The following is a 15,022-nucleotide window of genomic DNA, read 5'->3' as shown; positions in this document are numbered from 1 at the left end:
TTTTTTCAAAGAAATGGAACAAATAATCCTAAAATTTGTATGGAACCAGAAAAGACCCCGCATAGCCAGAGGAATGTTGAAAAAGAAAAGCAAAGTTGGCGGCATCACAATTCCAGACTTCCAGCTCTATTACAAAGCTGTCATCATCAAGACAGCATGGTACTGGCACAAAAACAGACACATAGATCAATGGAACAGAATAGAGAGCCCAGAAATGGACCCTCAACTCTGTGGTCAACTCATCTTTGACAAAGCAGGAATGAATGTCCAATGGAAAAAAGACAGTCTCTTCAACAAATGGTGTTGGGAAAATTGGATAGCCATATGCAGAAGAATGAAACTGGACCATTTCCTTACACCACACACAAAAATAGACTCCAAATGGTTGAAAGACCTCAATGTGAGACAGGAGTCCATCAAAATCCTAAAGGAGAACACAGGCAGCAACCTCTTTGACCTCAGCCGAAGCAACTTCTTCCTAGAAACATCACCAAAGGTAAGGGAAGCAAGGGCAAAAATGAACTATTGGGACTTCATCAAGATAAAAAGCTTTTGCAAAGCAGTCAACAAAACCAAAAAACAACCGACAGAATGGGAGAAGATATTTGCAAATGACATATCAGATAAAGGGCTAGTATCCAAAATCTATAAAGAACTCATCAAACTCAACACCCAAAGAACAAAGAATCCAATCAAGAAATGGGCAGAAGACAGGAACAGACATTTTTCCAAAGAAGACATCCAAATTGCCAACAGACACATGAAAAAGTGCTCAATATCACTCGTCCTCAGGGAAATCCAAATCAAAACCTCAATGAGGTACCACCTCACACCAGTCAGAATGGCTAAAATTAACAAGTCAGGAAACGACAGATGTAGGCGGGGATGCGGAGAAAGGGGAACCCTCCTACACTGTTGGTGGGAATGCAAGCTGGTGCAGCCACTCTGGAAAACAGTATGGAGGTTCCTCAAAAAGTTGAAAATAGAGCTACCCTATGACTCAGCAATTGCACTACTGGGTATTTACCCCAAAGATACAAAAGTAGGGATCCGAAAGGGTACGTGCACCCCGATGTTTATAGCAGCAATGTCCACAATAGCCAAACTGTGGAAAGAGCCAAGATGTCCATCGACAGATGAATGGATAAAGAAGATGTGGTACACATTGTGTGGTACACAATGGAATAGTATGCAGCCATAAAAAGGAATGAGATCTTGCCATTTGCAATGACGTGGATGGAACTGGAGGGTATTATGTTGAGCGAAATAAGTCAAACAGAGAAAGACATGTATCATATGATCTCACTGATATGAGGAATTCTTAATCGCAGGAAACAAACTGAGGGTTGCTGGAGTCGGGGGGGTGGGGTGGGAGAGATGGGCTGACTGGGTGATAGACACTGGGGAGGGTATGTGCTCTGGTAAGCGCTGTGAATTGTGCAAGACTGTTGAATCTCAGATCTGTATCTCTGAAACAAATAATGCAATATATGTTAAGAAAAAAAAAGAAGAAGGTAGCAGAAGGGGAAGAATGACGCGGGGGAAATCGGAGGGGTAGACGAACCATGAGAGATGATGGACTCTGAAAAACAAAGTGAGGGTTCTAGAGGGGAGGGGTTGGGAGGATGGGTTAGCCTGGTGGTGGGTTTTGAGGAGGGCACATTCTGCATGGAGCACTGGGTGTTATGCACAAACAATGAATCATGGAACACTACATCTAAAACTAATGATGTAATGTATGGGGATTAACATAAGAATAAAAATAAATAAATAAATAAAAGACATTTGAATTGCAGTTGACCCTTGGACAAGACAGGTTTGAACTGGGCAGGCCTGCCCCTATGCAGAGTTGATTCAGTACAGTACTGTCAACGTATGATTCCTTATGATTTTCTTAATTTTCTCTTCTCTAGCTTACTGAACTGTAAGGATACAGTATATAATACACATAATATACAAAATATCGTGTTAATCGACTTTATGTTATGGGTAAGGCTTCCGGTCAACAGTAGGCTATTAGTAGTTAAGTTCTGGGGTAGTCGCAAATTATACACAGGTTTTCACCTGCATCGGCGCCCCAATGCCTGTGTTGTTGAAGGGTCAACTGTACTGATAACAGGTGCCAGTATTGATACTCAGACCTGGACACATCATGGTACTGGCCTGAGTGAGCAGCAGAGATGTGTCCCCACCAAGATGAAATGGGAACTGCAGCTGGGATGGGGGAGAATGTAGATAAAGGGGGCACCAGCATGCAGAGCAAGTGCCAAGGAAGGAAGGCAGAGAGAGAGATGGAAAGTGTACACAGAGGCTTCCAAGGTGTAGCTGTGGATCATGGAGTGTTTCCACATTGCAGGGGACATTGGTTGTCTGTATAGCTAGATAGCACTTTTGCCTAGAGCCGTGGGAGGAGCCACAAGCAAGAGACTGGTGGCCCTTGGCTAAGGGCCGAGTAGAAGATGAAGATTTCCTGAAGCAAGATGGCATTGAGCTAGTTGCAGAACAGGAAAACAACAGTTTTCAAGGGAGTTGGATTGAAGCAAGGTGTTAGTCTTTGTTTTTCCCAGGTTGGAGGGGCCCTTGGCAGACTTTAGGGTAAGGGACGAGAGGTAGTGGTGAGTGACATACTGACCTCTCAAGGTCAGAGAGGAGGCAGAGTGAAAGGCAGGGAGGAGTGATGGTGGTCAGTGGCACCTTTCCTCACGTTTCTGATTTCTGCCCTGACAGGTGCAGGCCACCGTCGTGGGGCTCCTGGCTGCCGTGGCCGCCCTGCTGCTGGGCGCTGTGTCTAGGGAGGAGTTAGATGTGGCAAAGGTGGAGTTGCTGTGTGCCAGCAGCGTCATCACCGCCTTCCTCGCCGCCTTTGCCCTCGGTGAGCTGTGCCCCCACCCCAGTAACCCCCCCCTCCTGGCTCTCTCCGCCCCCCTTCCTCGGTGCTCTGCTCTCAGCTCTTTGTGTTGCAATTCCTTGAGATGTGAAAGATGGGAGCACTAATGGTGGAGCCTCATATATCCTGCCAGGGGCTGGGGGAGAGCCTGTTGGGTTACCAAGACGCATCTTAAAGGTTGGCAGGGCGGATGATGAGTCCACTCTTAGGCAGGGTGTGTGTGCCAGAGCGAGCTGCTGACTCCACATCTCTTCCTTCTGCTTGTTTAAAGAACTGGCCTTTGCTCAGTAGACACATTCATTTCTTCATCCATCCATCCATTCATTCATTCACTTACTCATTCAGTCAGTCTTTAAACATTTCTCAAGCATGGCTTGCATATGGGCTTGTGGTGGGATCTGGAGTCTGCAGTCATGGTGGGGAGCAGGGCTCAGGTTTTAACTTCAATTTCATCTCTGCAGGCAGCCCTTGCACACGTTCCACCCTCCGCCCTTCTCCCCAGCTGCCACCACGCTCTTCTGCACCGTGCACCTGTTTTCCCTATAGAGCACTTGTGAAAATCTGTAATCATCCACTTTCTTCATTCATCTTCTGTCTCACCTCCTCGCTAAAATGTCAGCACCTCAGAGAGGGGCCCTGCTTCTCCAGTTCTGTTCCTGTCACACTGCCTGCCACACATCAGATGCTTCCTATGTGTCTGCAGAAGGCGGGAAGACACAAGCATTGACAGACATGAGCTCACGCATGACAGTGGCAACGACAGTGGTCGGGCAGTTACTGTAGAATGTCACCCATTCGCTCATTCCTCAGTACTTACTGAGTGTCTGCCGCATGCCAGGCGCTGTTGCGGTGCTGGGGATGCTCTGGGGAGTGACTGCACCGTTCTGTGATGTTGATATTCTGGTACAGAGTGAGACATCCGTACACGAGCACAAAGGGCCAAGTGTCTAGGGTAGCCCCCCGTTCACAGTCATGCTTTCTTTTCATGTCCTGTTTGTTCACTTCAAATTCTTGTTCACTTATTTGTGCGCCGTCCGTTCCTCTGCCCGACAAGCATTTATTGTGTGAGTACAGAGCCTGATGGTTATTTTCATTACCTAAAATAGGCATATTTCAGCTCCTAAATGTTTGCTAAACGAATGGGGTTTATTCTGGTTCTCTTCTGGACTGCGTGTCTGAGTGTCTCTTGCAAACCATGTGCAAGTACAAGAAGGAATAAGTGAACACTATAAATTGGATTTGCATTTACACTTCTGTCCTCCATCTGACTGCTCATAAAAGCCCTTTGAGCTCAGTGTTCTGTAAGATGATGTGGCGGGCTATTTGGTGGATTCTGTTCCTTCCTGTGCTAGTGTATATAATCAGGAGGGAGGGTAAAAGTGTAGAAAACCAGGAGCAGATCACAAGCTGCGCTTCCCTGGGTAGGAGTGTGCTCCTGGCCGGGTACCTGTGCCAGTCTGGCCAAGGGAAGAGCAGGGCAGTACGCCACACCTTCTGGAGAATTAGAGCCCAGGAGATGCTTGACATGAAGTCTCTTCTGAAAACAGCACCATCAGATGATTCAGGAGGCCAGTCCTGTTCCTGTGGGGCCCTGTAGAGAATGCCATTCCTAGCTCTCCATTTTACAGATGAGGAAACTAAGGCCCCAAGGGGGGGCAGAGCTCACCAGCATGGACATAGCTGGGTTGTCCAGAGATGTGTAGGAGTTCAGAAACATTGCTGGTGGCTCCTCGTGTGACCTCGACGTGACTCTGCTGTAAAGCCAGGTGGTGGTGGTGGTGGTGCTGGTGGATTTTAGTAGGTGCTCTCAAACTGGTGGTGTCTGTGTAGTCCCTGTGGGATTGTTACCAGACTGCCAGCTGTGCAGACTCAACTTCACTTAGAAGTGACATTTCAAAAGAGAGAAAGCAGCTATGACCTGGTCATGAAACGGCACAAACTGTGGCCAGTTAGTATGGCATTGAGGTGAGAATAATAATTTTGTTTAGAGTTATGAATCCTGGGTAAAATGTTAAAACATCAATAGCCAAGATACAAAGTGTCTTCTTAAAGACCCACATGCAACACTGTTGGTTTAAGTCCTAGGCAGTGGCCGAGGGCTAGAGGACGACATACGACTATCGCCTCAGAGCACAGGGTCAGGATGGAAAGTAGGCCCCGGGGAGGTCTCCAGTGCAGCACCTGAAACTCCACCCCCAGCCCCACTGGCAGAGGCCACCTGCTGCCTGCACCCAGTGGTGGCCCTGCTGGGCTCCCAAGATGGGCCTGTTCCCCAGAGATGCGGCCCCACTGACAGTACTTTATGCAGTCTGCACCTGCTTCCCCTTCCTTCCCTCCCCCTCTCCCACCCTGGGTGCCCTGTGCACCATCCTGTGGCTCTCCTGGTTCCCCTGCCCCCAGCAACTCCCCCCTCATAGGCTTTGCCCCTAACAAACCTCTCACGTTGCTAATCCCACCAAGGTACCTGTTTCCCTGGGAACTCCAGTGGACACAAGAGGCCGTGCCCTGCCCCTGGGGCTCTGTCGTTCGGAGCAGTTTTGGAGTCCTCTTGCCTGCATTGAGGGGCTGTGAGCTTCATGTCTGTAGTCCCAGGTGGTGGGGAGCCCGGGAGTCTACTCCCTGCTATCTCCCCATGGGTTTGAGTGTATCCTCAAAGCTTTCAGGCTGCTCTTCGCAGCCTGTCACAGGGGTCCACCCTGCCCCCCCCACCTCCCACTGCCGCAGCCTGATTCTCAGGCTCCAGCGTAGCAGTGAAACTGAGTGTCAGGGCAGCCTGGCTCCAGGCTTGGTCTGTGTGGATCGAGGCATTACTGAGCAGCCTCGCAGCCACCTTCTCATCCTGTGCTTTGAGTCTCCTCTGTCTCCTGTCTGCAGGAATGCTGATGGTTTGTATAGTGATTGGCGCTCGGAAGCTCGGGCTCAACCCAGACAATATTGCCACACCTATTGCTGCCAGCCTGGGAGACCTCACTACATTGTCCCTTTTGGCTTTTGTCAGCAGCTTCTTCTACAAATACAAAGGTAGGGGTGCCCCAGGAAGGGGGGGGGGGCCACGAGCAGGGCTGGGTCTGACATCCGCACCCAGCCCACAGCATTCAGACCAGGCACCGCTCACACAGAAAGGAACTTATGGGGTCTGTCGTGGGGTCAGAAATCCTACTTTTCCCAAGGCAAAGCCTGAGGTCATTCAGCAGATTTGAGGTGTTCCCTAGCAGGTACCTGAAGCTTTCCCAACCACTCGGGTCAACAGATTCGTTGTCTGTCTCCCCTTAGGACAGGGGTGCACGAGGAGGCCAGGGAGGACTGGAGGCTAACAGAGCTCCATGGGAAGGCATTTCACATTGGACACATACAAACCACCCAGGAAGGGACTCCCAAGGAGAGTGTCACAGCCATGGGCAGCAGCAGCATATCGTCCCTCCACAGGTGTGAGGAGCCCAGGGCTCCTCAGAAGGTGGCCTGGTGCCCTAGTCAGCAGCCGAGGGAGACAGGCACACATCTTGTTTGACGGGCCCTCACGGCTAGAGGCCCTGACTCCACCAGGGGTCTCCCCAGGTGTGTCCTGGGAGTATCGAGGTTTGCTCATGCCCTGGGCAGTGTGGCCAGGCAGCATCCCCCTTGCCAGATGGTTCTCACCTGCTGGGTTTCAACAGCTGACCACTCTCCTCTGAGTGTCACAGTTGTTACTTTCCACCTAAGCTGGCCACCCGCAGTTGTTTGGATCTAGTAAGTGTGGATTCTGAGCATGGTCACAACCCTGAGTGCTGGGGGGGCAGGTGGCATCAGTGAGTGGTGCGGATGGTGAAGAGGACAGTGGGGAGCATTGGAGGAAATGCCTGGACAAAGGCACAGCTGCATCGAAGCTCTGGCTTAGCATTGCCCCATGGGAACATGGACCCAGGACCATGAGAGATCACCCAGCATCTCCATGCTGGCATCTGAAGCATACTGACAGAGTACCTGCCACTTAGAGTGTTCAGGCCCTGGAAACCTTTCCCTCTCAGCCTTGGGCCTGGCTCCTTGCCACCCTGGGATATGCTTGCCACCAATGTTTAATGGTTGGGAGATTCTCAAAGTTCCTGTAAGTGGCAGTGAAGATCTAATAAGATGACCTAATTTTCCTTTTAAACCAAACTGAATTTAAAATAAGATTTGTGTATGGGTTGGTTAATGGAGTTTTATAGGTGTCCCTTGACCCTTCTTCTCCACCCTGCTGTACCCCTACTGAAATAGTGCACATTTCAACACATGACTTACTAGCCGTTGAGTAGTGTTGGGCTCTCCATCTCTTGAATTAGACTGTGACTACACCTTGGGTGTGCTTGGGGGGTTCACTGGGCCTGGCGTGTACCGGATAAATCTTCACTGACAACTGTGTCACCTGTCAGTGCAGTTGGGAAGGCAAGTATATGCGGGGGGATGTGCTCATCATGGTGGTGGGAAAATATGAGGTGGAACCTCTGCCAGGGCTTCCAAGTCATTCTAGAACAACTGGACTGCAAAACTGTCCCAAAAGTAGTGCCCCTATAGGCTGCTGCCTTCCAGAGCCTTTGAGATTTGCTTAGAGCTTGCTGGGCTTGTCCCTCATCTCCTGGGATGGTGAAGAGGCTGGCCACTTCTGCCATGGAGCACTTTGTCCGGAGCCCACCATGGGCACCTGTGGCCCGCCCTTCCTTGTAGTTGCTCAAGGAAAGGAATGGACTGTAATTGCCTAGTGCAGAGAAAGACAAGTGGGAGATTCTCCTAATGATGCTACTCAGAGAAAGGGGGTGTGGGGCACAGACCCACCTGCATGCCTCTGAGTGCTGAGGCCCACTCTGCAGAAGGGCATGCACCACCCTGAGCCTGAGCCTGCCCTTTGGAGGTGGGGCTAGGGGGTGAGAGGACAGTTCTAGAGAAATCTGGTGTCTTGTTCTGTGTGCATTCGGATGGTGACACATAGAGAATAAGCAGGAAGAGTGTGAGTGGGAATGGTGCTGGTGTGTGTTGGGCCCTGGCCAGACCCCAGGTACAGTCAGGTGTCCCAGATCCAGGTGTGTTTTCATGGCTCACACCAGTGCAAGAAAATGACACGGGCATGAGTAGCTGCAAAGCTGGCCATGTTCTGGGCCCTGAGACCCATGGATGCCAAGGAGTTCACCTTGGGCTGGCCTCAGCCAGGAGCAGGATTGGCATCATTAGTTAACTCTGGCATTAGCCCTGATTTCTGCATGCTGGCTCGAGTCCTCGTGGGCCACCTCTTCACACTGTAGTCTCTCATATGCCTATCTGAGGGGTAGTTGAGAACATGAAATGAGTTTGTGCTTGGGAAGTGCTGAGCACGGTGCTGGCCCATGGTCACAATCCTATAAATGCCACCATTAATAATAATAATTAGGTTGGGATGGAAGGAGATGGAAGAGAGTACTTATGTAGGAAAATAGCAAAAAGAGGTGAAGGGGACTGTGACAGGAATTGAGGACAAAGAGGAGCTTTTCCAGTTGCTTCATGAGATGGTAGATTCTTTGAGAGGTATGTTAGGTTGGTCCACTCTAAGCTGCTGGGGACAGAAGTGTCTCCTCAGACCTCTAGCGCTTTTAGCTCTCAGCCCACCCCTCATCTTTGCAACCCAGGCCATGGCCCACCAGGCCATGCTCATGTGCCCTGGCACACATCCCCTCCCTCTCTCCACAGACAATCGATATCTGACGTCGCTGGTGTGTATTGGCTTCATGGCCCTGATCCCCGTGTGGGTCCTCATTGCCAAGCAGAACCCACCCATCATGAAGATCCTGAAATTTGGGTGGTTCCCAATCATCCTAGCGATGGTCATCAGCAGGTGAGCATGAGTGAGGGCTGCCGCCAACTTCTCCCTTCACATACCACCCCTGGCTTCTGTGGACAGAGAGAGTGGCCTGAGAGCCGCAGAACCTCTGGAGTGAGGGCGGCACTCATGGTTGCTGTGGGCTCCTCCACTAAGTCCTGGTGCTGGTTGAGTCATACCTCTTTATTCTTCATCTGTTTCCCTCTCACCAGGAACCTTAGGCCTTACTTATTCTGAGAGCAGCCCTATTTACAATTGCAGGAGCACCAGAGAGCCAAGCAGAGCCAACCTGGGAACATCAGATGAGTGCGCTAGTGCCTCCGCTCCCTGCCCCCTCGTGGCGCTGCAGGACACTGGGTCTCCCACTCCTGTGCTGCCAGAGCTCTCACTGGCCTGGACCCCTGCTTAGGCTGTAGGGAGCCCCTTACCTGCCTCTCTGAACACCATTCTACAGCATGGCTGCCGGTGGGACCTGGGAGGCTGAGGGATTATTGGCCCTGGGCCCTTCAGCTCATCTCAGGTCTTCTACCCTTGAAACCTGATCCTCCAGAGCCCTTTCTGTTAGTAGACCTGGACAGCGGCCACCCCAGTCTTTTCTGAGGTGCTTTCCTAACTTTGAATCTCAGGGAGAAGCGGTTATGGACTAGGTGTCTTTGCTTCCAGAAAGCTCCTGGGCTCCTTATACAAACCAGTCTAACTTTTTCAGGGCTGTAGCAGCAGAGCAGCCTTTGCTAAACTACAGGGGCTGGTGGGAGTGAGGTCTTGTTGTGGCATCTCTGAGAACAAGCAGCATGGGACGATACTCATGCAGGTTCCATTTTCTGCTCAGGACTAGCATTTCAGTTACATTTCAGGGCATGGGTCACGTGGCAGAGCCCAGCCAGCTAAGTGGCCTTGGAGGGGAGTTTGTCATTTGTTTTTAATGAGCTGACATTATCTGATGGGTCTTCTGGAACAGCTGAGTCTCAGAATACAGGTGGAGAAGTGAGCGCGCATAGTGCAGAGGACACTAGGGAGACCAGCTTGGCTACAACAGATATTTTGTGTAGGGGTCAGGAAAGTGTTTGCTAAGCTGAGAAGGCAGGCTGATAAAACATTTTGTATAGAGGTGTACCAGGTCACCTACAAGGGTAAACTAACCATTTGCCCTCTACTCTCTCCCCAGTTTCGGAGGGCTCATCTTGAACAAAACTATTTCTAAACAGCAGTACCAAGGCATGGCCATATTTACTCCCATCATATGTGGTAGGTATCGACAGCACTGTCACCTGGGGCCCTCAGTGTGCTGGGCTGTGCTGGCCCCCAGGGCCAGGGCAGTGCGATCTGACAGCAGCGACTTCAGAGATTCAGCCCCAGGCCCTCAGAGCCATGGCCAGGCTTCTGCTGGGCAGCAGCTGCTAGACTGGTTTTTCTCAGGTGGAAGGAGACCCTTGGAGAGAAAGCCCTGCCCACTGTTCCACCAGCTCACACCCTTTTCCTCCTAGTCACCACGGAGACTTGAGCCTTCCCGCAGAGCTAAATCCCACCTGTTGAAGGCACACCATGTCTAAGCCAGGATTTGCTGGCTCCTGCAGACGGAATGTGGCCTTCAGAACTGGGGTGTTGGCTTCTCATGGTTTTGTTTTGTTTTTAAACTTAAATTCACTGATGACATTTAAAACTCAGACATTTGCACATAAAAATCTGGATTTCTGTTTTCTCCTTAAAAAGCAAGGCTGTGAGGAATTCTTAATTGTAGGAAACAAACTGAGGGTTGCTGGAGTGGGGGGTGGGGTGGGAGGGATGGGCTGACTGGGTGATAGACACTGGGGAGGGTATGTGCTCTGGTAAGCGCTGTGAATTGTGCAAGACTGTTGAATCTCAGATCTGTACCTCTGAAACAAATAATGCAATATATGTTAAGAAAAAAAAGAAGAAGAAGAAGGTAGCGGGAGGGGAAGAATGAAGCGGGGGAAATCGGAGGGGTAGACGAACCATGAGAGACGATGGACTCTGAAAAACAAACAGGGTTCTAGAGGGGAGGGGGGTGGGAGGATGGGTTAGCCTGGTGGTGGGTTTTGAGGAGGGCACATTCTGCATGGAGCACTGGGTGTTATGCACAAACAATGAATCATGGAACACTTCATCTAAAACTAATGATGTAATGTATGGGGATTAACATAAGAATAAAAAAAATAAAAAATAAATTAAAAAAAATAAAGTACAAAAAAAAAGCAAGGCTGTGATAGTACTGAATTTACATTCTCGGTGAGGTGAGAATCAGCTGCCACTGAAATAGGACTTATGCTGTTCCGTTTGCCCAAATCCCCTCCATTCCCCGTTGTCTTTCACCCAGCATTTCACTGATTCACCTTTTAGGCTTAGACCCTGTGGGCATTTATGGTGAGGACCCTCTTTTAACCAAAGCTTGGTTTATCCCCAGCTTCTGATAAGGATCTGTAAATGGGACCAGCCAGTCAGGAGAGGAACCAAACATGATAACTTACTGCACACTTCGCTTGGTCCCAGGCCCTGGTGTTCTGGGTCTGTAGAAACATGCTTCAGGGATGCCTGGGTGGCTCAGTTGGTTAAGCATCTGCCTTTGGCTCAGGTCATGATCCCGCAGTCCTGGGATTGAGCCCCACATTGGGCTCCTCACCCAGCAAGGAGCCTGCTTCTCCCTCTGCCTGCAGCTCCCCCTGCTTGTACTGTCTCTCTGTCAAATAAATAAATAAAATCTTTTTTTTTAATGAACATATAATGTATTATTTCTTTAGGGGTACAGGTCTGTGATTCATCAGTCTTACACAATTCACAGTGCTCACCATAGCACATATCCTCCCCAATGTCCATTACCCAGCCACCCCATCCCTCCTACCCCCCACTCCAGCAACCTTCAGTTTGTTTCCTGAGATTAAGAGTCTTTTATGGTTTGTCTTCCTCTCTGGTTTCATCTTGTTTCATTTTTCCTTCCCTTCCCCTATGATCCTTTGCCTTGTTTCTCAAATTCTTCATATCAGTGAGATCATATGATACTTGTCTTTCTCTGATTGACTTATTTCACTTAGCATGCTACCCTCTAGTTCCATACATGTCATGACAAATGGCAAGATTTCATTTTTTTTGATGGCTGCATAATATTCAATTGTATATATATACATCTTCCTTATCCATTCATCTGTCGATGGACATCAGGCTCTTTCCATAGTTTGGCTATTGTGGACATTGCTGCTATAAACATTGGGATTTATGTGTCCCTTCGGATCACTACATTTGTATCTTTGGGGTAAATACCCAGTAGTGGAATTGCTGGGTCATATGGTAGCTCTATTTTCAACTTTTTGAGGAAATTCCATACTGTTTTCCAGAGACGCTGCGCCAGCTTGCATTCCCATCAACAGTGTAGGAGGGTTCCCTTTTCTCCGCATCCTCACCAACATCTGTCATTTCCTGACTTGTTAATTTTAGCCATTCTGACTGGTGTGAGGTGGTATCTCATTGTGTTTTGATTTGTATTTCCCTGATGCGGAGTGATGCTGAGCACTTCTTCGTGTCTCTGTTGGCCATTTGGATGTCTTCTTTGCAGAAATGTGTGTTCATGTCTTCTGCCCCATTTCTTGATTGGATTATTTGTTCTTTGGGTGTTGAGTTTGATAAGTTCTTCATAGATTTTGGATACTAGCCCTTTATATCATATGTCATTTGCAAATATCTTCTCCCATTCTGTCGGTTGTTTTTTGGTTTTGTTGACTGTTTCCTTTGCTGTGCAAAAGCTTTTTATCTTGATGAAGTCCCAATAGTTCATTTTTGCTTTTCTTTCCCTTGCCTCTGGAGACATGTCTAGCAAGAAGTTGCTGTGTCCAAGATTGAAGAGGTTGCTGCCTGTGTTCTCCTTTAGGATTTTGATGGATTCCTCTCACATTGTGGTCTTTCACCCATTTTGAGACTATTTTTTTAAGTTTAATTTAATTTTATTATGTTATGTTAGTCCCCATACAGTACATCATTACTTTTTGACGTAGTGTTCCATGATTCATTGTTTTTGTATAACACCATTGTTTTGCTCCATGCAATATGGGCCATCTTAATACCCATTACCAGGCTAACCCATTCCTCCACCCCCATCCCATCTAAAATTCTCCGATTGTTTCTCAGAGTCCATAGACTCTCATGGTTCATCCGCCCCCTCCGATTTCATCCCCTTCATTTTTCCCTTCCTTCTCCTAATGTCCTCCATGCTATTCCTTATGTTCCACAAATAAGTGAAACCATATGATAATTGACTTTCTCTACTTGACTTATTTCATTTAGCATAATCTTCTCCAGTCCCATCCATGTTGATGCAGAAGTTGGGTGTTCATCCTTTCTGATGGCTGAGTAATATTCCATTGCATATATGGACCACATCTTCTTTATCCATTTGTCTGTTGAAGGGCATATTGGCTCTTTCCACAGTTTGGCTATTGCAGACATTGCTGCTATGAACATTGGATGCTTCTTTTCACTACATCTGTAGCATCAGGGAAAGACTTTAGGGCAGTCCCCGGGACTGAAACCCAGAGCGGTGGGGCTGCGCGTGCATTTTGAGTCTATTTTTCTGTGTGGTGTAAGGAAATGGTCCGGTTTCATTCATCTGCATGTAGCTGTCCAATTTTCCCAACACCATTTGTTGAAGAGACTGTCTTTCTCCATTGGATATTCTTTCCTGCTTTGTTGAAGACTAGTTGACCATAGAGTTGAGAGTCCATTTCTGGGCTCTCTCTTCTGTTCCATTGATCTATGTGTCTGTTTTTGTACCAGTACCATACTACCTTGATGATTATAGCTTTCTAATAGAGCCTGACGTCCGGAATTGTGATGCTGCCAGCTTTGCTTTTCTTTTTCAACATTCCTCTAACAATTCGGGGTCTTTTCTGTTCCATACAAATTTTAGGATTATTTGTTCCATTTCTTTGGAAAAAGTTGATGGTATTTTGATAGGGATTGCCTTAAATATGTAGATTGCTCTAGGTAATATAGACATTTTCACAATATTTGTTCTTCCAATCCATGAACATGGAAAGTTTTTCCATTTCTTTGTGTCCTCCTCAATTTCCTTCATGAGTATTCTATAGTTTTCTGAGTACAGATTCTTTGCCACTTTGGTTAGATTTATTCCTAGGTATCTTATGGTTTTGGGTGCAATTGTAAATGGGATTGACTTCTTAATTTCTCTTTCTTCTGTCTTGTTGTTGGTGTATAGGAATGCCACTGATTTCTGTGCATTGATTTTATATCCTGCCACTTTACTGAATTCCTGTATGAGTTCTAGCAGTTTTGGGGTGGAGTCTTTTGGGTTTTCCACATAAAGTATCATAACATCTGCAAAGAGTGAGAGTTTGACTTCTTCGTGGCTGATTCGGATGCCTTTTATTTCTTTTTGTTGTCTGATGGCTGAGGCCAGGACTTCTAGTACTATGTTGAATAGCAGTGGTGATAGTGGACATCCCTGCTGTGTTCCTGACCTTAGGGGAAAAGCTCTCAGTTTTTCTCCATTGAGAATGATATTCGCTCTGGGTTTTTCATAGATGGCTTTTATGATACTGAGGTATGTATCCTCTATCCCTACACTCTGAAGAGTTTTGATCAAGAATGGATGTTGTACTTTTGTCAAATTCTTTTTCTGCATCTATTGAGAGGATCATATGGTTCTTGTTCTTTCTTTGATTAATGTATTGTATCTCATTGATTGATTTGCGGATGTTGAACCAACCTTGCAGCGCAGGGATAAATCCCACTTGGTCGTGGTGAATAATCCTTTTAATGTACTGTTGGATCCTATTGGCTAGTATTTTGGTGAGAATTTTTGCATCCATGTTCATCAGGGATATTGGTCTGTAGTTCTCCTTTTTCATGGGGTCTTTGTCTGGTTTTGGGATCAAGGTAATGCTGGCCTCATAAAATGAGTTTGGAAGCTTTCCTTCCATTTCTATTTTTGGAACAGTTTCAGAAGAATAGGTATTAAGTCTTCTTTAAAAGTTTGGTATAATTCCCCTGGGAAGCCATCTGGCTAGGGGCTTATCAGTCTTCTTAATTCTTTCAAAGAACCAGCTCCTAGTTTCGCTGATCTCTTCTACTGTTCTTTTGGTTTCTATTTCATTGATTTCTGCTCTGATCTTTATTATTTCTCTTCTCCTGCTGGGTTTAAGCTTTATTTGCTGTTCTTTCTCCAGCTCCCTTAGGTGTAGGGTTAGGTTGTGTATTTGAGACCTTTCTTGTTTGTTGAGAAAGGCTTGTATTGCTATATACTTTCCTCTTAGGACCGCCTTTGCTGCATCCCAAAGATTTTGAACAGTTGTGTTTTCATTTTCATT

General features: G+C 47.6%; 1 protein-coding gene across 2 annotated transcripts in view; it reads left to right on the top strand.

Moving 5' to 3' along the window:
* The window catches only part of SLC41A3 (solute carrier family 41 member 3), a 94,268-nt gene that overhangs the window by 62,887 nt on the left and 16,359 nt on the right, over nucleotides 1–15,022 (top strand). For both annotated transcript variants that reach the window (XM_021695072.2, XM_044916176.1), the window contains exons 4-7: nucleotides 2,728–2,872; nucleotides 5,762–5,908; nucleotides 8,561–8,705; nucleotides 9,856–9,935. In XM_021695072.2, the coding sequence (XP_021550747.1) occupies nucleotides 2,728–2,872; nucleotides 5,762–5,908; nucleotides 8,561–8,705; nucleotides 9,856–9,935 (517 nt within the window). The remainder of the gene's footprint in view (nucleotides 1–2,727; nucleotides 2,873–5,761; nucleotides 5,909–8,560; nucleotides 8,706–9,855; nucleotides 9,936–15,022) is intronic.

Source organism: Neomonachus schauinslandi, chromosome 1 (genome assembly GCF_002201575.2).
Source record: "Neomonachus schauinslandi chromosome 1, ASM220157v2, whole genome shotgun sequence".
Classification (NCBI taxonomy): Eukaryota; Metazoa; Chordata; class Mammalia; order Carnivora; family Phocidae; genus Neomonachus; species Neomonachus schauinslandi.
This window is presented reverse-complemented; position numbering and strand designations above follow the sequence as displayed.